The sequence below is a fragment of the Camelus ferus genome, chromosome 35 (assembly GCF_009834535.1).
Source record: "Camelus ferus isolate YT-003-E chromosome 35, BCGSAC_Cfer_1.0, whole genome shotgun sequence".
Taxonomy (NCBI): Eukaryota; Metazoa; Chordata; class Mammalia; order Artiodactyla; family Camelidae; genus Camelus; species Camelus ferus.
The window spans coordinates 15695449-15722277 of record NC_045730.1 but is presented as its reverse complement, the minus strand read 5'-3'; the positions used below and the strand labels follow the sequence as shown (position 1 = coordinate 15722277).

Genomic DNA, 26829 nt, shown 5'->3' with positions numbered 1-26829 from the left:
ATAAAGTGAACTCGACAAAATTCAAAGGTGTCATTCTCTAAAAACACTGCTAGGAGAATGAAAAGACACATCCCAGCAAGGGAGAAAAGCTTTGCTAAGCATGTATAAAGGACTTAGATCTAGAACATAGAAAGCATCTCAAAAGAATAATATAAAAAACTATTCATTTACAAAAATTGGTAGATGTGCACAAAAATTTCACTAAATAAGATACAGGAGTGGGAAAAGCTCAACATCATTATTCTACAGATAAACACAACAGAAAACCTAATCAGACCCTATTAGAGAAAATGAAACTGCAAAAACTGACCATATCAAGTGCTGACAAGGGTGTGGAAGAAGTGGAACTCTCAGACACTGCTGGTCGGCACATAAAATGATACCACCATTTTGAAAATGGTTTGGTAGTTACCAAAAAAAGTAAATCTATACCTTTCATATGATCCACCCATTCCACTTTGAGGTATTTACAGTGACACAACATGTCCAATTAAAGAACTGTACACAAAAGCTAGTAGAAGCTTTATTTTTAATAGCTCCAACCTGGAGACAACCCAAATCTCCATCAACAGCCAACTTCATAAATGAATTATGGTATATCCATTCAGTGAACTACAGCAGTAAAAGAAATGAATTATTGATACCTCCAACAATGATTCTCAAGATAATTATGTTAAATGAAAGGAGCCTGATTTTTTTTAAAGCGTACACACTATATGTCTGTCTGTCTCTCTCTAAAACACTACAAAATGCAAACTAACATATAGTTAGAAAGTAGGTCAATGGTTACCTAGAGATCGAGGGAAAGGAGGGGAAGGGAGGGGAAGGAGGGAGGGATATGGTTTACACAGGAGCACAAGAAAACTTGGGAATCACAAATGGGTTGACTATCTTGATTATGGTGCCTGTTTTACACGTATACACATGTCAAAATGTATCAGGTTGCATACTTTAATTATTTACTTCACTGTGTATCAATTGCTCTTCAATAAAGATGCTAAGTTAAAAAGAAAAAAAATCTAACTAACCCAATGTCACACAGCTAGCAAAAGATAAGAGTGGGATTCAAACTCGGGCAGCCTGCCTCCAGAGTCAGTGCCCACACCCACTGATTTACACTGAGGAGGGGAGTCCTGAGTGCCTCCTGGAGCTGGCTTATTCCCCTGCTTGCTGTTGGGTAGCTAAGCCCTCCTCTTGCTGTGTTTACTCCCAGGCAGTATCAGGGGCATTGCACAATTTACTTACCTTTCCCCCAGAGAAATGCTTCTCCTGGGTCCTCAAGTTCCACTGGTATAAGCGTGCATCTCTGGGACCCGGAAAGGCTCTGAGACCAGAAGCTGAGCGACACTGCCACTGTGTACCCTCTGGTTCTCTTTTGTAAAGGAGGCAGCTACACTTATTTTCAAAAGCAGGAATTTTGGCATAATGTAAACAGAGCAGCTACAATTCTCTCTCCCTCCGCCCCCCTTCTGATTCACACAATTTAATCCACATGATATCTACATTTTAGGAAAAATACTTAAGACGTCACATTTTGTCATCAATCCTTAGTTAAAATTTCACGGGGAGGACTTGTATGGTACAGAAAATTAATACAACCTGTGAGAAAATTGAACCTCAAACCTGGAAGGTTTTTTGACAGGATCTGTGTGTATTAAAAAGCCCAACATTTCAGTGAGCACACCATCGCTTCTCCCCCATCACTCCCCACCTCTGTCTCTTCTGGGCATTTCATGCGTTTAACAGGTGCCAACAGGTGCACTTCAAATGCCACAGGTGGAGGGGATGAGTAATGAGACACAACCTGCTATGCGTTAAGGCTGATCCAGAGTCCCCTGGTACCTTAAGGCAGAGTGATGACGGAAAGATTCCTTATGCCTTTACACATCTGGGTTTTTAGATTCAGAGTCCGGGCTCTGAGCTGTTCTTCTGACTTGTCAACATATGTTTATATTTTGAAGACTGGGAGGAGGAGCTGCCTCCTCTTCCCTCCCATCCTCTTCCCTTTGCTGTTTATTCCTGAGCAACTACTATAGTGCAAAGCCTGCCAAGTCACCTTCTATAGGCTCTTTCGTACCATCACGATGGAGGACAAAGCACACCTGCAGCCGATGTCCAGGTCCCAAACACAGATGTGTCTGTTAGATGACAGAGGTCTGGCTGATTGAAAAACAAAAACAGTAACAGGCAGACGGTCTGAGTCCAGGGCAAACACCCTCTTGCAGCTCTGGTATTTCCCCCCTCCCCGGTACCTTCTAAAATTCTATGTGTGTAGTTCCCTTCAAAGCCTAGCTAAAAATTGTCACTGGATGGGATGGGAAATTGACGGCCAGGGAAGGCGGCAGCCTTGGAAACATCACAGAAACTTTTTATGGTGATGGAAGCAGCTCTAATAATATCACGAAATCGAAGCAACTCAGACATAAGAAGAAACAGGAAATGCTACAAATGTGTAATGGATGTGTGATGCAAGGTTTTCAAAAAAAGAAAAAAAAGATTTCCTCCAGCAGCAACGTCTAAACTGCAGGTTTCTGTGTACAGCTGAAAGGACATGCCCCATTCATCAAGTGTTCTGAGCGCTGTCTGGGTGCCACGCGCTGCCTGAGGCTCCTGGGGACACAGCAGCGCCCGCACAACGTCCCTGCTCTTGGGGGGACCTCCACTCTGGAAGGCGGCAGGGCATGAGGTGGGGTCCGCTTTAGGTAAAGTAACATGGAAAGTGTTTCCTTGACACTGCTAAACCTGATGAGACCGAGGGGCAGGCCAAAGGCCATTTAGAAACGGAATCTAAAGGTAAAGCTATTTGTGTTAAAAGACAAGTATCAGTGCCTAAGAAAATAAAGACGTAATAGACAAAACCTCAAGAGGTCACACAGGCAGACCTCGTTTTATTGAGCTTTGCTTTATTGTGCTTCACAGATACTGCATTTTTTCTTTCTCAACAAACTGAATATTTGTGGCAACTGTGTCTCAAGTCTATCGGTGCCATTTTTCCAACAGCGTTTGCTCTGTGTCACACTTTGGTACTTCTCACAATATTTCAAGCTTTCATTATCAATATTTCATTATCCTATTTGTTATGGGGATCTGTGATGAAGGCTCAAATGATGGTTAGCATTTTTTAGCAACAAAGTACTTTTAAATTAGTGTACCATTGTTTCTTTAGCTATAGAAATAATGCTATTGCACACTTAACAGACTACAGTACAGTGTAAACATAATTTCTACTTCTTTCCTAGTGTCCTAGGAAACCAACAATTTCTGACTCACTTTATTGCAGTATTTGCTTTATTGCAGTGAGCTGAAGCCAAACCTGCAACATCTCTAGGTATGCCTGTAGTGGCGTGCTGTCCCTATTTCACTATTACTGTCTCCTAAGTGAATCCAAGTCTGCCTAGATATCTGGTGATCTACATTTTCATATTCCTGAGTGGCACACACTCTTGGTTTCTTCAGTATAAAATCTGGAAGGAGGTTGCAATTTCTTTTTCTTTTCGGGTGCTCTAGGGACACTGACAATAAAATTTACTGAACTCACACACTTAGCAGTTAATTCCAGACACCTGAATCCAACGTCTGGAAGAGATGAAAATGGAGACACGCAAATGTGGGATGACCACCCACGTAAACGTACGAATGATTCTCTATGTACAGCCTGGCAAAGGGGGAACTGGATTAATGAATTCTGATAACAGAGTAAGACCAAAGCAAACTTAGTGACACAGGTAAACGGGAAACATCAACATGAATGCAGGCGCTCTGAATACAGGTAACTGTTGTGCTCTGTCACTTCTGGCAGACCTCAGGCCACTCTGCTCCACCTTCGCTGCTTATTTGAGAAATGTGCACTTCTGGACCTCAGATTTTGGACTCTCATGCTATTTTCTACTTAAGTGAACCAGGACTCCCTGGAGAAGGCTTAGTCCTTGGTTGGGGCAAAAGAATCAACCTGGGACTGGACCTAATAAGAAAACCAAGACACAAAGAAGAGAGGATGAGGGAAGCCTGGGAGGGACTGTTCTAGCCAATGTGACCTCAGTTACTGGTACAAGATGAGCTGAGTCAGGCCAAGAGTCCCCACAATGTCCAAAGAGATAAATGGCACAAAGGATGGTAGAGAAAGGTCACACCCTTACATACACATTAACTGAAGTCCAACTCTAAAAAAATATAAAGTGTAGCCTTCAGTGGATGAATACACAGCCACTTAACCAGAGGGGTAGCTGCAGGAACGTGGGCTTGTAACTGTCATATCAGAACCACTCGTAAAGGGGATGAAATCAGAATCAGAGCTGATGCCGGAAGACAGTCTTCAGGGGCTGAACAGCTGGGAAAGGAGATACCGTTTCAGGACCCCTGAATGCTGCCTGCACCTTCAACCTCAGGATGGGGATATGGTCCTCCAGGAGGCTGAGTCTGACTCGAGAACCGGAAAAGCTGAATGATCGTGAGCGTACCCTTAACCCTCACACACGGACTGCCCTTTGAGAACGTCAGCATAAACTCAGCATTTCCCCACTTTCCTCCTTGATGTGACCCAAAAGCAACAAGGAGAACATGAGATAGTGTTATTCTTAATAGAACAGATGGGGTCTCCATTTTCTCATCTGAAAGCCAGGCGAACATCTATGTCTCATGGAATCACAAGATCACGTGATCTTATGAACCCACCAGGAACCCACCAAGGCATGGAACACGGCAGGAAGTCAATGAATGTCAATTTTCTTTCCTCAAAGTAACTGAGGCCACTTCTGTCACTCACCAAAACCCCTGGATGCTGGTGCGCAAACAGAAGAGCAATGGGGGCTATTGAAAGTATCTGACTTTATTGCGCATCTGAATTTTTCTGGTAAAAGCTGTTCAAGATTCTTAGTATTTCAACCACAGTAAAACCAAAATCATCCTGTATAATGCATCCACATGGTGGTCTTGAAGGAGTTTTTTCCCCACACACTGCTATTTCTTCTTCTAACCATGTTCCAATATAAAATTAATAGAGTATTTTTATTCAATCAGCTTATAATCAGTCTTCTCATTCTTATTTTTTATCATATTTTTATTATTTTAATATTTTATTATTATATCTTATTTTATTATTCTTATTGCCCTGTCTTGTCCATTACACTTAGAAAAATGAGACAGAGGTTGGCTTCAGGAAACTTAAAATACAGCTCCAAGATTTTAAGCATTTCAAAACAAAAACTTTTATTGACAAAATTTACATTCCTTAGGAATGATCTAGAACTTAGTACCAAAATAAATTCTCTAGTTGCAAGACATATTCTATTAAAAGATCACCACTCATGCAGTTTCTATTGAGAATGCACAGGAACAGATTAAAAACGCTCATAATCTCACATAGTCTGAAACATACACATCATCTTTGCTTACAGCCAAAAAAAAAAAAAATTTAACAAGAGAGGAATTAAAACAAAAATATCCACGCCTCTTATATGGGAGCATGAGGCCCAATCTCATCCTTTAACACAATCAATTCTCCCAAGATCCATTCTTCTGTATTTCAAACTCTCATGACCTTTCAAATATAGAAAAGGTTACTTATCAATCACTTAAGTGGGAAAATAACCCCTCTATAAAGAAACTCAGTGAAGAAGTATGTCTTCTTGTTTTTTTTTAATTTTCCCTATTCTCCATTATGTCTTTGTGAATGACCACCTTTTCCCATGTCCCCCTGAATCCTGTAGGAAAACTGGATTGTTACAGATTCTTCCAAGGATACAGGGAAGTCTGACGCTATCCGAGAGGTGTTACGAACAATGCAAGATTTCACAGTGCTTAAGCCAAGAACAGGAATAATTCACGTGGTTAGTGAGAAATCTTCTCTCAAGCTCTCATTTAGAGAGTCCCTTTCCAAGACTCAGGACACATTTTGAGACGTGATGTCACCTTGAAGTGTACCTGGTTAGAGAGAGACGGATAAAAGGGATGGTTCCACTCAATCTAGACAAACAAACGGAAAGGGGACCTGGAGGAAACAAAACCAATCACAAAGACACACTCTCTGGGGTCTCTTCCTTCTTAACTTCATGGGTCTCTGCAGGTGAAAAGTTGCTTCCTGTTTTGTTTTGTTTTTTAAATAATCTATTCAACAGTGAATACACGTACACAGTGGAACATTCAACAGGTACCAAAGGGTGAAAAGTGAGGAAAATGTGCCCTCCTCTCCCTGCCTCGAGCATCAAGCTACCCTCCCTAGAGATGACCACCCCCACCAGTTTATTCTGCCTTCCGTAGAAACATTCCGAACATTTACAAACACAATCGTACTCCACACGCTCCATGAAACACCCCCTTGATGGACAAAGAGAAGGCACAGACCAGCAGATTCAGAGAGAGGAAGGCCTCCCTCTCAAAGATAATTCCTTCATTTGTGACGTTGAGGAAGTGTTTCATTTCTTACAGGAGAGAAGTGTGGGGAAAAAGAGACCTACATAAACAACGAAAGACCATTGCGATGACATAGCCTTCAGTCAGTATTACAAGCTGAGAGTGCACTGCAATGTCTCGGGGCTTGCTGATCCTGCAGCAGCCAAAATAAAGATGCCAGAATGGGTTTTTCTTTCTTTCTTTCTTTCTTTTATTATTTTAGTAATTATTTATTTAATGTTTATTGATTTTCATTTATAGTTGGTTTACAACCTTGTGTTAGTTTCATGTGTAAAGTGATTTGGTTTTTGGTTTTATATATAAACACACACACACATGCACACTGTATGTGTGTGTGTATATATGTATACACACACTTTTTTTCCAGACTCTTTTCCATTATAAGTTATTACAAGATACTGATTATAGTTCCCTGTGCTATATAGTAAATCCTTGCTGTTTATTTTATATATAGCAGTGTGTATCCATTAGCCCCACACTCCTAATTTATCTCTCGCCCCGCCTTTCGTAACAGAATGTTTTTGCTTTCTGAAATCAGGGCAACCTGTTACAGGGTTCCTCTGCATGAGACGGACCATTCCTACAAGACACTGAGGGTGGTGCCACGTGTATAGCTCAGAAGTAAAGGAATCTTCAGTGTGGCTTCCTGGAAGGTTACAGTCTCTTAAGGGAGAGAAAACATGCACTGATAACCCCTTCTCCCAAATATAGGTAGTGTTCACAGAAATAAATACTGAGTTATAAAATGCTGAATACCACATATCATGAGCTTAGCATGACATCCACATGGTAAACAGTCACTGATCGCTATTATTATGACTTTTATTACTATTAAAATTGCTCTAAGGAATATTCAACACTCGGAAGAGAGATGATACAGGAGCTCACAGCAAACGGGCAGTAGGGAAACATGCAGGAAGAAGGCCTCTGAGGAAGCAGTATCTAACATGGTACTTGATGCCTAACTGGACGTTCAAAAGGTAAACATGAAGAAGGAACAATCCAGGCAGAGGAAACAAGATTTATGGGAAGCCCAGGCAGAAAGCAGGCTGTATCTCTAGTAGGAAGTAACCCAGCCCTGTCGTTCTGGCTTCATTCCCAGTGGGTCTCCATCAGGGCTCTCCTCCGGTGCCCACTCAGCTCTCACCTGGCTCACTGCCACGACCCTTCTGTCCTAGAGGATGGTGAGATTTGGTACACTCAGGACAGGGCCGGGGAGACAGAAAAACCACCCCCCAAGCGGTCCATCTCACATGTCTCTTACTGTAGCATCAGAATTACTGTATCTTCAGACAGTGCCAGGAAGGCAGCAGACAAAGCCCGTGTCTCACATCTGTCAGAAGGCACACAGGGAGTCCATCCCCAGGAAAGGGAATTTGTCTTCTGCTGTTTCCCCAGGCCATTTCAAGGAGCGAAAGTTTAGCCATCTGGTCCCAAGGGAAAGGACTGAGGCTTGATAAGTCTTGGCTCTGGATGACAGCTGTAATGAAATTCCGAAGAAAAGGTAGATACCGTTTTAAAAGAACGCTGTAAGCTTAACATTAGAACACGATGTTTCCTACCTCCTGTATATGGAGTGTTCTCAAGTCTTACAGTCAGATCAAACGCAACATTCTCCCAGAGGAAAACAAAGAGAAAAGGTTTTACCCAAGAAGATAACGACCACCCTGCTGGGTCTCTGCATGAAATTATGAGTAAGTTCGTGCGTACTGGTTGTAAATGCAACACACAACGGACAAAAAAGCACAGTCTTAAACGATCCTTTACATGCCACTTTCTCTACCCTATTAAGATGCTCGTTGTTTCTTTGATTTATCTGATAATAAATTTTTGATGACTGGTAAGTCTCATAAAATTGCTCTGGTGCTGACTACACTGATTAATAAGTCTGAAGAATCGAAAGTGTCAGGAATTCATGTGTACGAATAAGTTACTGCCAAACATATATTAGGCATTCCATAAAATACAGAATAAAAAGGTTGATCTGGTAGTTTTATCTTGTATCCATTTTCCTGTAACAATTTATATTCTGGGTCATCATCATCTTCCGTGGCCTTTAAAAAAAAAATCAATAAAGTAAACCCATGGGGGGGGGCAGAGTCAAGAATTAAACTACATTAAAAAAAATAATGAAACGATACAGACAATAAAACATCTTTTCCAGAAAAATAGAGAACTCAGAATTAGCAGTCACTGCTGAGATGACTCTTAGAGATAACCTAGTTTGAACCTCTTGCTTTTAAGATGGGGAAGGTGAGGGTGGGTGTGACGCGGTCATTTGCCACTGACAGGGCTGGGGCTGGAAGCCACTTCTAAGACCGGTTCTTTAAGAACAGACTTCATGCCCCCTTCTCTTTCCTCACAGCTTCCCAGTGGAGCATGTCACTGAGTCTTGATGTCACGGTGCATCATATGAAAACATGCTCTCTGTCTCTGGGGACGCTGGGGACGCGAACCAGCTTTAGTTACCTGAGAAGAGAATTCTGTGCCCTGTTATCAGGACTCTCGATCTTGCCCAGAAAGACTCCAGAGACCTCCTGAGACAAGGCAGGGAAATGGAACAAATGTCAGAAGGGCTCTCGATGTGGTTACTGGAACCCCAAGACGAGACAGGAAATTCCTCACTTCATACCTCACAGGGCAAAACACTGGTAGCTACCAGGCAGGGCCACAAAGTCACAGGGAGAAGGTTCCACGCTTACTAGTGGGGTACCCACTGCAAAAAGTAGCCAGGAGGCACAAAGGTGGCCCACACTGCATTTCCCAGAAGTAAGGTTCTTGTAGAAGAAACAGGGGGGGGGGGGGGGAGAGTGCCTTTCATTCCCAAAGGATTTTCAAATTCCAGCCAGCTTCAGTTTTTACACAGTCCATTCTTAAGAGATGATTAGAAACAAAAACACTGACCCCTCTGCCAAAAAAAAAAAAAAAAAAAAAGAACGTGCCCTCTGTGCCCCTAAAATGAAACAGTGGTGAGTCTGCACGTTATGAAGGAACGTAAATCTGAAAGCCAAACACATTAAGAAAGGCATGGCGGTGGGCCAGGGGCAGGGAGGGATTCAACTTTCCAGAGTCATTTAAATACACTTACTAATAAACAGAACATACTCACCTGTGAGGCTGTGGGGGCTATGGAAGGAAAGAGGAAATGGGGTGCTGGAACAAACTGACAAAGAATTGAATACATTTGAGTAACAAGTGTTATGAGTTCCCCTCAGAAATTCATGTGGAAATCCTCACCGCTAGTACCTCAGAATGTGACCATTTTGGAAGATTCTAGGGTCTTTACAGGGTAATCAAATTTAGGTGAGGTCATTAGGGTGGGTCCTAATCCAACATGACTGGTGTCCTTCCAAAAAGGGGAAAGCTGGACACAGAAGTAGACACACACAGAGGGATGACCATGAAGATGCAGGGAGAACACAGCCACCCAGAAGCCAAGGAAAGAGGCCTGGAACACATCCTTCCCCCACAGCCCTCAAGAAAAACAACCTTGCCCACACCCTGACTTTGGACTTCAGATCTCTAGAATTGTTAGACAATTACATTTCTGCTGGGTGGCTTACGCAGACAAAATTAGACAAAATTAGATATAAGCAGGAAAAAAAAAGAAAAAGGCAGGGTGCTTATTCAGTAACCTTGCCATGCAAAATAACCAAAACCTCAATTCCTAAACAAACTACTACCTAACTGGATGGAGGAAGAAAAGCACATACATTTCTAAGCTGATAAAATTTATGTGTTCCAAATGAGACTATTTAAAAATTAACTATTACAATGGGAAACTGTATTTTCTTGACCACAAGCTTTTAACACCAGGAGTCTTAAAAAACAAATACGGAATGATACACAAACACAATAGAATAAAACTTGGAAAGCTGTTTCCTTAATGGTTGACAAGTAAATTGGGGGCATCAATAAACATGAGTGGACATAAAACTCACATTCAAGCTTTCTACCTGATAAATCTGACAGAAACTCCTTTCATAATATTATGCATCCTAAACCAAAATATCCGACATCATAGGAGAACCCTGAACTGCCAAGAAATTACAAAAAAAAAAAAAGTGAAAAAAACCAAAACCTCCAACAGTGCCCGACCAGAATAAGAGACCAGAGCTCAATAAAAAGCCAGCATGTCATAAAACAAGATATTACTGTGCAGAGAATAGAAATCACAGCTTTGTTTGATTATAAAGTGCCCCTTATTAATTTCTCTCTCAAATAAAAACAGCAGAGGCAGGCAATAACTCATCATAGCTGGACAGAAAGCATCAAGCATTGCTGGGAGTTAATAAAGGTTATCAATATGTAGGGTGGACAGATCTCATGTCTTTGAGGAGGTCAATACAGTTCAATACGATTATTTCAAGTGAGTATCGTCTGAAAATGGAACTCTTTGAAGAGGAAGTAACTGGAAACATTTTCTTTCTGGAGTGTAGATGGAGTGTAGACTATGTTTTAGTTTCCTTCTGTCAAGAGGGACAAATTATCTATATTCTATTTACCTTAAACTGATCCTGTAATGTATCATGCTGTACATTACAGCTGTACAGGACAGGCTGAATGCACATGTGAGTCACACACAAGGGGGGGATAAACGGTGTGGGAAGAGGGTGTGTATGCTCAGTGGCAGAGCATGTGCTTAGCGTGCATGAGGTCCTGGGTTCAATCCCCAGGAACGCCATTAAAAAAAACTAAGTAAATAAGTAAACCTAATTATCTCCCCCCAAAACAAAAACAAACAAAACATAAATAAATAAAATATTTTTTAAAAAACAGTGAGGGAAAGAAACAGAACTGTTCTGCTCTTTAAAATCGTATGTAAAAGCTCTCTGCAGTGTGAGGTTCCGGATAAACATCACTCTTCTCCCTTGGATGGAGCAGCTGTGTTTTTTCCCATCTGCCCCTCTAAATTTGTTCACAGCTCTTTAATGTTAAGTGCTGTAGTCATTGAGCAAAAAGCAGAAAGACCGACAGAGCTCCAGCTCATTGGTCAAACTTGATCTCACAGAGCTCGCCCAGCACAGCGTGTCTGACGTGTGACCACATCAGAGGACCAGCCTTTCCCAAGACTGCGTTTGTATCTGAGGCACGTCAGAGAGAAGGACATTCCAGCATATGTGTAAGATGGGGTTTCCTAGATGCTTTCAGGAATCCCAGCTGAGCCTCCTGAAGCTGGTTTTCAAAGCCTGGCAGAGTTTACCTTTGACCTTTATAAGTTTAGAGGGTAGAGGTTCCCCACTGCAAACCTCCCCGACCCTGGTACACTGGAAACATCAAATGGAAAACGCCATCCATTTAAAGACCTGACGTGTTCTGCATAAGCTATAAAGTTATAGAAAAGCTTCCAAAGGTATGTAAAGACGAAAGAAATGAACATGCAAAAGAAAAAGGGAAAATACTAATGACCCCTGAAGTGTATCTGAATAACAGTGCTAAACAAAGAGAAAAAGCAGAAAAGCGAAACTCCTTTTAAATGTGGATGACATCAGGCAATTTGTCAAAAAACTTGGAAGCGAAAGAAAACTGTGATGCACTCATGCTCAAGTAGTCCGCTTTTCCCCTGTTCCCTTAAGAGGACAGGGATTAATTTACCAGCACAATTAGTAGCTCATGGCCACACAGAGAAAACAGGTGAGAGACTAGACTGAGCTGATATTACGTCCCAATTTGTAATCTATTCAGTGCAATTAAAATTTCTTAACTCTGCACGCTGGTAACATACTACACGGAGAAAAAGGAATGCTATGTAATTTATCATTTAAAGTGAACACAAAATAAGGGGTATGACACAGTACTGTCCCGAACCCAACATAGTTTATAGGTTTCCCTTTTCTCTTTGGTTTTTCTTAGCAAGGTTCGTTAAATGAGTTGCATTTGCATGTGCACGGGTCCAGAGATGTCAAAAGTCTGAATCCTATTTCATATTATGAAGGAAATGTGATACTACATTTATTAACTTAAAAAAAGAACTGCAATATACACATGTAGCATCTATAAAGGAAACAAATTACCAGGAACACAACACATAGTCAACTTTCAAAAATAAAAACAATCTTTCTGTCAAAAGCTTTAGGGGGGAAAAAAACGGTTCTCCATTTCATCTCTACTATAAGGAAATACTGTGTTTCTCTGGCTTACTTTGAGCTACTTTCAGACATCATCATGAAAGAGAGACATCTTTGTAATCTTGCATACGCATTGTCACCGTGTGAAAATTCACTGACTGCTTGCAAGGTCCTGGCAGATCAACCCTCTCCTCCAGCCTTCTGTGATATTTCTAAAAACCATCTGCTAGTTCTGTGGAACCATTTCTACCCCACCAGAAAAACAGTAAGGTTTAGAGAAGCTTGTTAGAATTTCCTTCTGCAAAGGGCTGTCTTAAAATGGCTGGGATCAGCTATTAAGTTTGAAATTCTTTAGCCTTTTGATAGGCCAGATATAGCTGTGATTTAAGGCTCTTCTAGGGCACTGAGTTTGCAGCTATTTGAGAACATAGTAGTTGTTTAATAAAACCCATTTATACCCACAACGGCTTTAAACAGGTTTGCCCACAGTGCAGAAAAAAGAAAACATTACTTCGTTTTAATTCTACGAGTAAAACATTTTGAGACACAGTAAGCAGCAGATCCAAGTAGTCATTCCTCCTTACAAACCAAACAGGGTGATTTATTTTTGCCAGATTTCCAGTGAAAAGAAATTGCCTGCATTTTCCTCATCAATGCTCACCACTCACCAAACACTGCTCTGTTAAAATGTTTCCGCTAGGTAACGTTAATAATAGTTATGAATGAAGCATCTTCGTTTAAGACTAAGAAACAAAACAGAAGAGCGAGTGAGTGTCGCAACCGTTCCCTGCAGATAAAAGACAGTCCCAGGAAGGAAGGGTGACGCAGACGCACCCTTTGAGTAACACCAGCCTGGAAATGAGGCTTTACAAATTGCAGCCTTCACGACGCGGCCTGTTTTCCAGATGCCACTTTCAACCAACACGTTTTCAGCTTAACATTTGTCAAACCTCTTCTTTTGTGAAGAGTTAACTTGTCAGCTTTTAAAATGGCTTGCGGTTCCTATCCACCCTCCTTGATGGAAATGTGAAAAGTGTGACTTACTCCCTTTCACAAAGAATCTTGTCAAGGATCCTGACTCCAATCTGACTTCTCCTCCTGGGGAAGCTGGAGGGGGGCGGGGGGAGCCTGCCTTCCAGAAACTTAACAAGCAGTGGTGACTGGCCTATCCTAATTCTGCTTCACAGAAGCAGAAGTGGCTCAACAACAGTCTGAAAACGCTAACGTGTGTGTAGGGTTGGATCCTCTACATCCAGACCCAGCGAAGCATTTTAACAGAGGGAGTAACTGACAATGACCGGTCAATGCAGCGACAACAGCCAATGTGTTCCCTGCCCTGAAAGGACAACAGATGAACAAAGAGCCATCTCCATCCCAGAAATGACGAGGACATGATGAATGCTCCAAATGTACTCAGAAGAACAGTCTCTTGAAGAATTACACCCCAGCCTCCTCCCAGCACACCTGCCCACATCCCTCCCCTGCTTAACTGCCCACCCTTATCAAGTTAAATCATTGCCAAGTATTTTAATTCTTCCTAAACACTGACTTTACGGTTGTGTTTCAAACACCCATGTCTCAACATGGAGTCCCTTTGAGTCTGGAAATCAGATCATCCATCTTCCCTGCCTGTCCCTGCCCTAGACTCAGGAGGCCCTCAGAGGATGAGCTTAGAACAGGAAGGTCACCTTGAACGTTGACAGCGGACGTGAAGGAAAATGAAACGTGCTGGTGAGTTTTAATGCTCTCATTTAGGTAATGGGTCAATTGGTTAGGAAGAAGAAAAAAAGAAGAAAAGAAAGGAGACTCATTGGTATTTCAAATGCCATAACCAAACATTAAAGGATGCTTTTATGACAGTCTAAAGATCAATTAAAGATTTTTTAATTGGAGAGGGTGTATGTGACTCATACAAAAAGAGACAAGATAGTGAAGATTAGAAACTACAGCTGTTAGAATAAAGGATCTAAGACAAAGGTACTGAATAAGACACTTCCTTTGTTTAAAAAAATACGAGTGTAGCAAATGAACTGCCTCCTTGAAGGCTGTTACCTGGACAGCTTTAAAAAAGTAGCCAAGTACCTGCTAATTAGATTTTTTTTTTCAAGAGAGTTGAGAAGGCTACTAAAAGTCTGCTAATTATGAAGTGCCACGTAAATTAAAGAATTAAGTTAGATTCTAGTTACATGAGGATATACTAACATACATCTATTCATATAAAAGAGAACCTTAAATTTTAAAAAATCTGTGAAACATAGTGGTGGCATTGTTGCGTGAGTATATTTTTTAAAGACTAAGAGCTTGAGGTAGGGTCTTATTTAGTTAACAGTCCACATTTCAGGCTAGGGCGTTTGATAAAGGAATGTTGTATAGGAGAACGGGAGGACAGAAAGCTGTAACACAGGAAGCAGGTAAGTTCTCTTTCCAGAGGAGGGGAGGGGAGAACCCTAGGAATTCACTCTAAGGGAGGTCCCTGCCCTTGAGGAGTTCAATGTCAAGTGCATTCGCCCAGCAGAGGCTCACATATATGCCTCTAAAAGCAGCCAACAGGGTACTAACTGGTCCCCCCAAAAGGGGACAATGGCTCTCCTGTGCTTACTTACGCTTTTTAACATTGACTTAACTGGACAAAAGATAATATAATTCTCCATGAGGAAAGCAAACACATAAAAAATAAACTAGTAGGCAAACTGCTTAGACTACTCTGATCCTCAAATGTAAGATGCTAATAAAACAGGTAAGAATACATACATCAAATAAAATGTTGTGTCACAGAATCCCTTTCAAATAAGGTACCAATTAACTCAATCAAGCAACACTTCTCATTCATCCAGAATCCTAACGATGCTCAAATAAACGGAAGTGGTTTGGAATGGCATATAGCGGTGATTAACTGCCTAATAATGACGCTGAGGTAATACAAAATCCATACATTCACAATGTGATCTTTCAAAAGGAAATTAAAATTAGAAGCACTTGCATACACAATGTATTCTAATTATCTGTAAATTCCAAATGAATGTATGGTAAATTAAAAAAGTGTTACGCAGAATAAACAACAGAGCATTTTCCCCAATTCTAGATTGACAGGAACTTATTTATTTTTCTGCAGTTACCATGTACAATGGTTTGCTAAAGGCACACCCAACAAACCAAGCTCTATGAAGCCTTCTATTTACCAACTAAACATCAGAGCCTCACCTAAAACTGATGCTAGTAACAATTAACAGTTTAAGAGAAACCAAATGAACAATAAATTAATAATCTGCAATTATATTTTCACACCTTTTCATAATTAACTAAACGAATTTTCAAGGCTGAGCTATGTTCAAATTCCTAAAAAAAAAACTATGTATCTATAATAATTGCACACATCTATGTGGTTCCTGAAACAATGAACACACATTCTATACATCTCTCATTTTACTATTAAGGTACATCTGAAGACATTATAAATGTCACAATATTCTCTTGAAATCTAAACCATGCTTTAAGCTGCACTCATATACAAGGATATGCTATCATTTGGGCAATTTTAGTCTATATTTGCTTGAGGACCATTATTCTCTCCCAGCTCATCTTCTCTGTGATTCTGTCAAGTGGAAACATGACCATAAGAAGTCCCAGGTGTGTGTCCGGGAGCACGGCTTATGGGGAGTGTGTTATCAGAACCACAGCTGGCCATTCCCGGGCAAGGACTCTGCCCTGCCAGATGTAATACTGCCCCTCTGACCCAACTCAGATTCAGAGAGAGCTGTGCTGAGCTGGGGGGCGGTATTTCTGATACCCAAAAGAGAAGGGGGACTCCAAACTGAACATGAGCCACCTCTTCTCTAACAGCTGGGATGTTAAATTCCCAGAAGTTGGTATCAGACACAAAAACAGATTAAAGCTGACTATAGATTTTTTTTTTCACATCTTTTGCATTCACTTCAAACTAGAGTTGACTAGATTTCAGCATGAGGGGGTCATGAAGCTTTGAGATAAATGATCACTTCAATTTGGGGGTCAGGGGTAGGGCGAGGGGGAAGGTAATGACAGGAGATACAGTAACAACTGTGCAGATGGGGGTGGTAGGCTTCCTTTCAACCCGCACACACTGAGGAAGAAAGACGCGGGAAGGGCTAGGTTTTAGGGCTGGCTCCCACAGGTGCCCTTGAGCAGACGTGAGGACTGCAAAGGTTTTGATGCAGTGACTTAAGCTACCTGATTCCTCCTCCTCTGTATCTGCCTTATCTGTTCTCTGAGAGAGATTATTATCTCACTGGAGTAAAAAGCTTCTAAAGAATAGAATGACGCTGTCTTAGTATTCTCTACTGATTTTATAAATAAACTGCTTAACAATTTTGTTTGTAACTTGTGTTATTCCTTGCCTTCAAAGGAGAAAAAAGTATGTTCTGATCTTCATGTGTCTGGTGAATTTCCTTAGCACCACACATAGTCAACCAATGTAAGACCTTAAAAATTTTCTAAACAAAATTGGTATAGATTCCCTTTGAAAATGTCAATTAAAAACAATCTGTAAGTAACAGAAGCAGTTACTACATGTGGTTACTAATTTAAAAAATTAAAAATGCTCTGAGCTGAATGCCACCAATGACAAGGTCATAGATAGCTGTTGTTTTTTTTTTTTTTTTTAACTGCATAATTACAAGTACTATAAAACCAGTCTGCAATTTCAGAAGATCGTAGTCTACTTACTATTTGTACGTCTCGGAACGGATGTATTCAAAAACATGAGACACGCCAAGCTGGAACTGGTCAGCGATTGGGGTAACCCAAGGATTGTTCTCTGCTTTGAATATCTGCTTCTGACCAGTTAGATCCAAGTTTCCTAAAAGGAAGGAGTGGGGGAAAAAGTGAAAGTCATCCAAACAACACAAATCAAATCTAAGAAGTCAGTCCCGCCCAGTAACCACAGCACAACCTTAAGGATCTTCTGAGTCATGTGATTTGTTTTAAAAACATGTACCCCAAGTCATCAGTGGTATACAAGCCACGTCAGTGATTGTACACTGGCCCAAGAAATTAGGGAGGGAGGGAGGAAGGAAGTAAATCTGGAAGGAATTCTTGCAAATGTAGCATTTGCTTCATTTTTCTAGGTATTTGCTTACTAGACACGAAGATGACCCGTCCAAGGTTGAGAGAACCATTAGCATCAGGACCTCCCAAAATTCTACCTTGACAATGTGTTGTCATCACTTGTCCAATCTGATCTAAATCTGATCCAGTCAACATCATTCTTCATCAAAGTAGAACAGGAGTGAAGAAAGGTAACGACATTGAACAAGTAAAATTAGTACTGCCTCACTCACCCGGTACCGGAAGCACATCTCAGAACCAGCACTAAATGGATCTCGTTAACGTGGTAATGGTAGAAATGCACACTTGTGTAGCCCTTATCAGTTACCAATCACCTGTAAAAAGCATTTCCTCCTTTGATTCTCCAGCCATCCCTAAGGTCAGTAATTAACATCACTTTATAGGTAAAGAAATGCAAACTTGGGGAAATTAAGAAACACGCTTAAGATCAGAAAATGTCAGAGGGGGAATGTGAGTCTAAGGCTTCTTTCTGACTCCAGACCTCTGATTCTTTCTACATTGCCTGCTGAAGCTATCTGATTACCTGTCAATCTATATCAATCAAGGATGAAATTAGTGAAGGTGTCAGTGGATCAGTCAATTCTATTTTTTTCTGTTTGGTATATTTCAAAATAATAGCAAAGGCAGTGTGTGAAACGGCTTCCTATAACATGTTTGCCTATGAAAGAGACGGACAGAGATGTTAACGCAGCAGAGTTGTATGTGGTTTACTTGGCAGGAGACTCACCAAAACCCTTTCCCTAAAAGTCCTACTGAGGAAATTCAATTTCAGGCTCCTGGTCTACAGTCCAAAGTTTTATGGACAAAGACGTCCAGCAATTATTCTTCCCAGAACACAACCAAAGTCCCCTATCTGTCCTGTTCTAAGGCTCTACTGCCAATTTTGTCACAACTGATAAGGTCAGAACAAGGAAAATGCATTCTATGATGGAAGTATAGCACAAAACACATCACCTTCTAGCTGATCTGAGCTTTAGAAATGAAAATATTTAGTAGGAAGATGATGTAGCATTTCTTTTTAAAACAAAAGAACTGATACTTTGAATCTGAATCCTTTTGGTTATACAGGCAGACCTTGTTTTATCATGCTTTTGCTTTATTTTGCTTCACAAATACTGCGTTTTTTGTAAAGTGACAGTTTGTGGCCACCCAGCATCCAGCAAGTCTGTCCGTGCTGTAATTCCGACAGCATTTGCTCACTTCATGTCTCTGTGTCACATTTTGCTAATTCTCGCAATATTTCAAGCATCATCATCATCATTATTATTATTACTATTATTATTACAAACATTAAAATGATCAATAATCTTTGGTGTTACAATTCACTGAGGGCTCAGATGATGGTCAGCATTTTTTTGCAATAAGCGATTTTTTAATTAAGGTACCTATATTGTTTTTTCAGACATAATGCTATCACACACTTAATGGACTTCAGCATAGTGTAAACATAACTTTTACATGCACTGAGAAACCAACAAATCCGTGTGACCTGCTTTACAGAGATATTCGCTTTAGAATGGCAGTTTGGAATTGAACCTACAGTATCTGAGTTGTGTCTGTATGAACTTGCAACTATTCAGAATAATGGAGAAAGAAAAGACCAATATAAAATTGGTTACAATTTCATAAGTTGCTTTCAAAGAAAACAGATATTACTAAATATTGAGAGTAACTCATCATGATCTTTCCAAAGCTACTTAGAATCTGTTGGGGTTAAGTACAAAAATACGCAGACACATTTCTCTCCAAGACTATCAATATTGTCAATTTCTCCATCTTAATGGCTCAACATCATTAGTCAGATGTTCAATCATTTGGGAAATTAATGGGCTTTATGCTCTAAACCATGATTCAGAAAACTGCTTGGGGCAAATGAAAATCCAAGACTTGCACATATTTTGTTCAGCTGAGCATTCTACCTGGGTGTAGCCTTGCTTGTAATGGATGGGCATTAATATATTTTGTTTTTATCTTGGGGTGGGGGTGGAGGTTAGCTTCCCAAGAATCAAACTGATCGCTTGTTTAAAATTCTTTATAATTCCTATTTCCTCGTCCGCTATACTCTCAGTCCTCTCTTCCGTATCATTCTCTCATTACTTTTTTCTCCAATTTCCTCTTTTCCAAAAAAGGAGTATGATAGAAAGCATCATTTTTTTAAATGCACAGTGTGTATATTGCCCACTGTACTTGGGAAGCATGGTCACCGAGGGAAGGCTGACGCAACAGGCGACAGTAACCAAGGTGCAGCAACTCACTAAAAAGGTGGGGGGAGCGGGAAGGTAAAAAGGTAGAGGTTCTCTCCTAAAACATTCACCTAATAAACAACCTATACTGACACACTATCATCTTCCCACCTCACAGCCCTGCCCACTGATGCAGCATGAAATCAACTACAAAAAAAATAAGAAATGAGACCTTTGGAAACATATGTCTTCAAAATGAATTAAGAAAAAAAAAAAAAAGCCACTAAAGCACCAATTACGTAAGGATGTGAACCAACTCCTAAGCAAAGGGGATTTCCATGTGAGAGGCTGCTCTGCTCTAAACGTCTTTCCTCCTCATCCCCCCAAATTGGTTATCCTACTAAAAAACACAGCCTCCGTTTCTAATGGGTGTAGAGTTAGGTCCGCTGAACAAGCTTCCAGGACTCCCTGTCATTCACACATTATAACCATGAATTAACTCAGCTGGACTGCTTCCTTTGTAACTGGCCCCGAGGGGGATCCCAGGAGTGTGGTATCTTTTTTCTCTGGGGAAGAAGAGTGGGAAAAGCACAGAGTATTTATCAGCACGTTGTATTTTCTGGGCTCTGGGTCAATGTGAGAGCAACGCGGACCAGGGGAAAGGTCTAGGAAGGACCCCACAGACAAGCCTCAGCTATTCCAGAGTTGCCCAGGAATGACTTCCAAGGGCCAGTGAGAGGAAGAAGACTCTCTTATTTCCTGGGCTGCATTACGAGCCCCCTCCCACCAGGATCAAGGTGCGCCCCAATAATCCAGAAGCACAGCCATGTTGTCAACAGGGTTTAATGCATCACCCTTGAAGTTAACACGCAGATGCCCATTTCTACGGGAGAGAAGAGGCTGCTGCTTCTACCAACAACCTAAGAACCCACTTTGTTCACTCAGTAACAGCCTCTGACTGAGCCCGCAGTCCTCTGAGTGGTAGTCCTCTGAAAAACAACCCACTCAAGTTCTGTGCTCCCTGGTCGCCACACGCAGAAGACAGACCTAGGGGAATCATGTCAAGAAAGGTCAGCCAAGTTCCCTGGGCCCTCTCATCTGAAGCCTTTCACCCCCCGGAGATCTGTCAGCCCCTTGCAATGTCTCTATTTAAGCGTGTCAGTGGAGACAGAAGAGGCACGGGGGAATGCTAATGACGGCTGCTAACTGGAGCACAGTGGAAAACGCGGGATGGGGGCTGGACACGCTCCCCTCTGGGGAAAAGGAGTCTTACACTGACGTCTGAAAGTTGGGATACACAAAAAGGACCACAGGCCATTCGTGGGCATTTTCGTTTGTTTTTTTTTTAATTGAAGTATAGTTCGTTTACAATGTTGTGTTAGTTTCTGGTGTACAGCATAGTGATTCAGTTATACATGTATATATATTCTTTTTCATTGCAGGTTATCACAAGATGTTGAATGTACTTCCCTGTGCTGTACAGTAGGACCTTGCTGTTTATCTATTTTATATGTAGTGGTTTGAATCTGCTGATCCCAAACTCCTAATTCCCCCCCACACACACACACTTTCCCTTTGGTAATCATAAATTTGTTTTCTATGTCTGTGAGTCTCTTTCTGTTTTATAAGCTCATTTGCATCATTTTTTTAGATTCCACATATAAGTGACATCATACGATAATTAGTCTTTCTCTGTCTGACTTCACCAAGTATGACAGCGTCTAGCTCCATCCATGTGAGCATCTTCCTTTCTGTCACTTCAAACTCATCTGTCCATCCCTGCTTGGGGGAGGGGGAGGGGAGGGAGGAGGGATGGGATTACCCTCCCCCACCCACACTGGTTTGTTTTAGTGTCAAACCATCCAGAGTCAGACTTAATAGCAAACAAACTTCAAACAGATTCACAAGTGCTTCACAGGCCTAACAGAACTGGGAAGCCTAATAGCACATAATGATTCGGGTTCACGGGCAGGGGCGGGGGGGGGGGGGGGAGCCCAAACAATAGCTTTGTGGCTGATGCCAGGCTTTTCTTTTTCTTAACAAAGACCCAAGAAACCATGCTTAACGTCCACAGCAAACCTTAAAGCAGGCCACTGTTACAGGCGACAGAGATGGAAACCACACAAGACAAAGCCAGCGCCGCCTCTTCAGAGTCATAACCAGGCTGGGCATAACAGGACGTGCTTATTTTGTTTTCTGAGTTAAGGTCACTGGTGGAGAACACCGTACCTGCTTCTGCGCAGCTGCAGACCTCCCAGCCGGCTCTGTGTCTCCGGCTCCCGGACCCCACTCTGGATGCAGCAACTTGAGAAGAGGGTTAACGTAATTAGAGGCAAGCCCGGCCACGATGCTGTGGGAAAAGCTGACACCGTCTCATACTGGCCTAGCAACAACTTACTCTCGCCTTGGCCGAGCTCATCCGTCAGCTGTCGGAGGTGGGCTCCCTTTCGAGTAATAAGATGCAGGAGGCATCACAGCCCACTGTCAGGCGGCTGCAGGGGCCCTCGCTGGCTGCACGCTTCACTGGGTCTAGTTAGGGGCCCGCGCCCATCTCCTTTATTAGCAGCTGGAGCGGCGCTCCGCTGCTGTTCTAACAAGGATCAGGCAGCAGGATTAAGCACTGTGACAAAGAGGATCTAATAAGCTAGAAAGTGGTGCCTCCACAGACACGCTGGCTGACTCCCAGACACAGGTTCCCTCTGCTTGTGCTCCGGTGGGGCGGCCCGAGCCATGTGGGGAGCCAGCCTGCGCCGTGATTAGCGGTGACCCTCTGACCGGTGTGGCGATGAAGATCATCTGTCACTCAGAGGTTTCCTCTGCAATTGCAAATTGGATTTTCCATTTTATTACCTGCAAAAGGCCCACACAGGCTTCTTTCCAGAGCGCCTGATACAGCCAGCTTTGCCCGTGCAACTGTCATTTTATAAACGCGCAGTCGTGCAAAGCCATCATTCTCCTTGCTAGTAAGAAACATGGTGACCGTAACAGGCAGTTGTGGCCTTGTTAATAGGGCTCATTTTCATGTGTGGAAATTGGTTGTTTTCATAATCATCCTGTTAAGAATTCTTCCCGAGGACTCAAACTCCTAAAACATGTGGCCAGTCACATCATTTATCGATGAGGGGATCTGGGCAAATTTTTTACATCATCAGAGCATCGTTTCCTCCCTCCCTAATTCCAAAATACCACAGAATGCTTTTTTAAATTAATATACTCGAAAAGCCAGGCTCTCTCACTCATGAAAATCTAAGGCCGTAGTCTAACAAGGTAAAACTAGCAACCCATGGCTGATTGCACAGTCCATCATCAGTATACTGGATTTGCCCAAACCCAGGTAATTGATTCGCTCTTGAAGGGGTCGAGGTGGGACCTGATGACAGCTGAAAGATCACCTCTGCTCCGCAGTGAATCCACACCCAGAAGCTAAGCACAAACAGCCCCAACGCAAAATAAAAGCTATGCTTAGGGCCACTGCAAAGGCAAAGAGATATCCTGCATGTAAATTTCTGTGATTCTTATTCCTATGTAATAGGCTACTAATTGTAGAGGTGCATGGCTTCAGGTAACAGCTGGAGATAGACGGTTTCTACTCCTTTTCACTTCTTCAGCAACATATTTTACTGAGTGGAAAACAATCAGAAGGCTTATAAAATGATACTCGTATTGCAATAATAAATGTAATAAAACAGTGGAAACAACCAGAATGTTCACCAATAGGTGAGAAACAGAATAATGTATGTTACAGCCATACAATGAAAAGCTATGCAGTTACCAAAATGAATGAAATCTATTTGTATGTTTTGACCTAGAAAGGTCATTCTAATAAAAAAAATATTAAGGGTCCATTAAGTTTGCTATGATTTCATTTTTGAAAAAAGTATAGAAGAAAGAAATCCCATAAATGTATGTGAGGAAATGTTTATGTGAAAAAGAGAAGGAAAGAGAAAGGAGGATTCCTATTGAATTGTTAATATTGGTTTCCTCAAAGAGGGGAAATTCAGGTGGAACAGGGATTCAAACCAGCAGAACAAAGGGTAAACTATTCATCTTTTTCAAGATTGCAGGTATAATTTTTACAATTAAAAAAATTAAGGGGGAGGGGTACGATTTAAAAACATGATGGATGCTAATTAGTACAAAAGACTGCATCTTATTTAAAACAGCATCATCCTACTGCTGGGAACATCCCACTTTACAGGTGATGGATGGTCTGCACAGCCCTGACTGGACTGAGAATCCAGGTCTGAGGCTGCTGCTTTTTCTGGGCATCATCCATGCAGTCAGAGTAAGCCGGGATGTCTCATGACAGCTCTCAGATTTATTCTGCGGGGAATTTGAGGCCACACTGTCATTCCGGAACTGTCTGCTTAGCCTTCTGGTAACACATTTTGAAAACAGGCATTTTGTTCACTTAATATACACAATACACTGCAGCTCTGTGAAAACCCCTAAAACTGCTACTCTTCCGATCTAGCCAAGGAAAGAGGGCAATTTAAATAAAAAAGATTCTAAAAAGCAAGCCAAATGGTTCCGACCAAAGGGGCATCTGATTTATGTGTGTGCCGGTGTGGACGAGTTCAGAAACCCTTTTAACCAATGAAGAAAAATATCATTTTACAGTTTCCCCCTGGTGTCCTTCTTGGCCATTGGATGATATCTGTGTTCCCGGGTAAGATGGAATGGAAGGGTCCCTCCCTCACTTGTAAACACGGTTACCCAGCAACAGAGCGGCGGACATCCCTAGTGCACACCACCACTGTGGCTTGATCCTGCAAGTCCCTTTCTATGGTTGTTCAATAAATAATTCATGTTGTAAACCTGGCATTTACGTAGGATTCCCCCCATCATTCTCCTGAGTGTGGGAGGTAATCCTACTTCTGCTTGCAGACTTTCCTCTCATTGTTCGTGTAACATCAGGAAGTACAGACGAAAGCCAGAAGACCCGGCTCCAGACCCACGTACCCTTCACTGGCTTCGTGACCAAAGGACCTTGGGTAATTCCTTGTGTTTTCTGAGCATCAGGTTCCTCATCTGCCAAGTAGGGATAAAAGTACCAAGTGACAGGATTTTGGACAGGGGCCAAAAAGTATATCCAATGGCTCTCTAAACTGGAAAGCACTGCATAAATACAAAATACTCTTTTCATTAATCGGGTTAAGTGAAATCTGCAAAGGAGAGAAAAATGTATCATCGGGAAACAATTTGTCTAAAACAGAAGCGCACTCAGGGAATTCATCAAAATAAACCTACATTTGTGTGGTGGCAAATGTAGATTTGCCGGGAAAGGGTCCCCAGTTTGTACGCTTCTCAAAGGTCTGTGATCAAAAGTAGGGCCAAAATAAAATTTAGGAACACTGATTTCATATCCTGTAAGACTGAGAATACTAAACAGCAGCAGGCTGTGGCACCCGACAGGGTTGGTTACTGGGGTGCATTGGGTCATTCACTGTCCTCCTAGCCCTGATCATCCTTCAAGTTCCCTAGTTCACAGCGGGGAGAGGCTGAGGTCAGGACAACCTTCTGACCACCTGGGAAGCTGACAATGTCAGCACCGGGGAAGCCCCAGTTACCCTGGAGACCCCAAGGAGACAGCCATCATTAATACAACATAAACTAAAATAAACAGATGCTCAAAGTATGAGTTCCAGTCATCACAACTTACTGTAGGATCATAAAGGCATCACAAACCAGCCTCTTCACCATAGCTACTTAAGCTGAACACACACAGGATGTCCCCCTAAAGGATCAAACTATTTCAGCTAACTTAGCACTTACTTAACGTTCAGTCTCAGGTCCCTTCCACAGTTCCCTCCCCAGCAAGATTTAATATTAACAGTGTTTCTTGATTGTTTTGAGACACAACAGGCAAAAACAACTTGTTGTTTTCCTCCTAGGAGGCCCCCTTGTCCTTGTTAATCCCGCAGCCCTAGTACGTGGGGTCACCGTGACAACCATGATGCCCAGTACAGCGGTCCCACAGCATATGTTAGAAGACTTCCAACACCCTTTCAACAAAATGTGTAGAGTCAGTGTGAGGTGACGGGCCGGTAATATCGGAAAAGTAAACCTTTGAAATTTACCTTAACGTCTATGAGACAAGCTCTATGGCAGCATTGATGCTTCTGAGTACAGAAGCGTCGGCGAATACAGAAGGACCAGGAAATGTCAAGTTCTGTCTCACTGACTTACAGTTCATGAAACACTCTCCAATCAAGCCTGCACATATGCAAAAGGACTGTAGTTCCCAGAGTGGGTCTGGGGAATGGACACCTTCCCCACACTGCTGGTGAGAGCACAAATGGGCACCTCTTTTCTGAAGGGTGCTTTGGCAATATATATTGCGAGCTATAAAATCGTTCATACTGTTTGACCTGGTAATTCCACCCTTATACTAAATTTATGCTGAGGACACAATCACAGATACTCAGAGATTTATTAACACAAAATTTCACTTGTGCTGCTCATGTTCCTCCAGAACATCTGGAAACAACTCAAACAGCCAAGGGGTCGGTCAATAAATTATGAAACACTCCGAGGCTGGTATAACCATGTAGTCATATGATTAAAAATGTTTTCAAGTAACATTTAATGACATGGGGTAATGGTCATGACATAATATTGAAGGTTGAAACATAGGTTATAAAACTCACAACGTGTTTTAAAAAACGTAAGAATATACACTGATGTGTATGAAAAAAGACAAAAAATACACACATAAGTATATACATATATGAATAAAGAATAGAAGGAAATCTAACTTTAATAGGGATTATTTCTGGATGGTAAGATCATGAAAGTGACCTTTTACTGTGTTTCCCAGATATTCTAACACAGTGGTTCTCCAACTTGAATGTGTATCAAAATTGCCTGGAGAGCTTGGGAAAATCTCCAGAGTTTTCGATTTAGGAGGAGACATGGGTGAGACCTGAGAGTTTACACTTCTAACAAGTTTTTAGGGAACAATGTTTCTGGTCCCGGGACCACACTTAGAAAAGTCTGTTTATTTGTAGCAGGAAAAAAAAAATTTTTAAGCCACCAAGTGTTTTTAAAAGTTCAAATAAAGCAGC

General features: G+C 41.7%; 1 protein-coding gene across 4 annotated transcripts in view; it reads right to left on the bottom strand.

Annotated features, from left to right (window-relative positions):
• RSU1 (Ras suppressor protein 1) overlaps window positions 1–26829 on the bottom strand; it is a 160498-nt gene that overhangs the window by 64589 nt on the left and 69080 nt on the right. For 3 of the 4 annotated variants that reach the window (XM_014551975.2, XM_006176238.3, XM_032474096.1), the window contains exon 8: window positions 17178–17310. In XM_014551975.2, coding sequence (XP_014407461.1) covers window positions 17178–17310 — 133 coding nt within the window. Of the gene's footprint in view, window positions 1–14109; window positions 14122–16121; window positions 16124–17177; window positions 17311–26829 lie in introns of those variants that run through there. The other variant, XM_014551976.2, reaches the window with a different exon arrangement.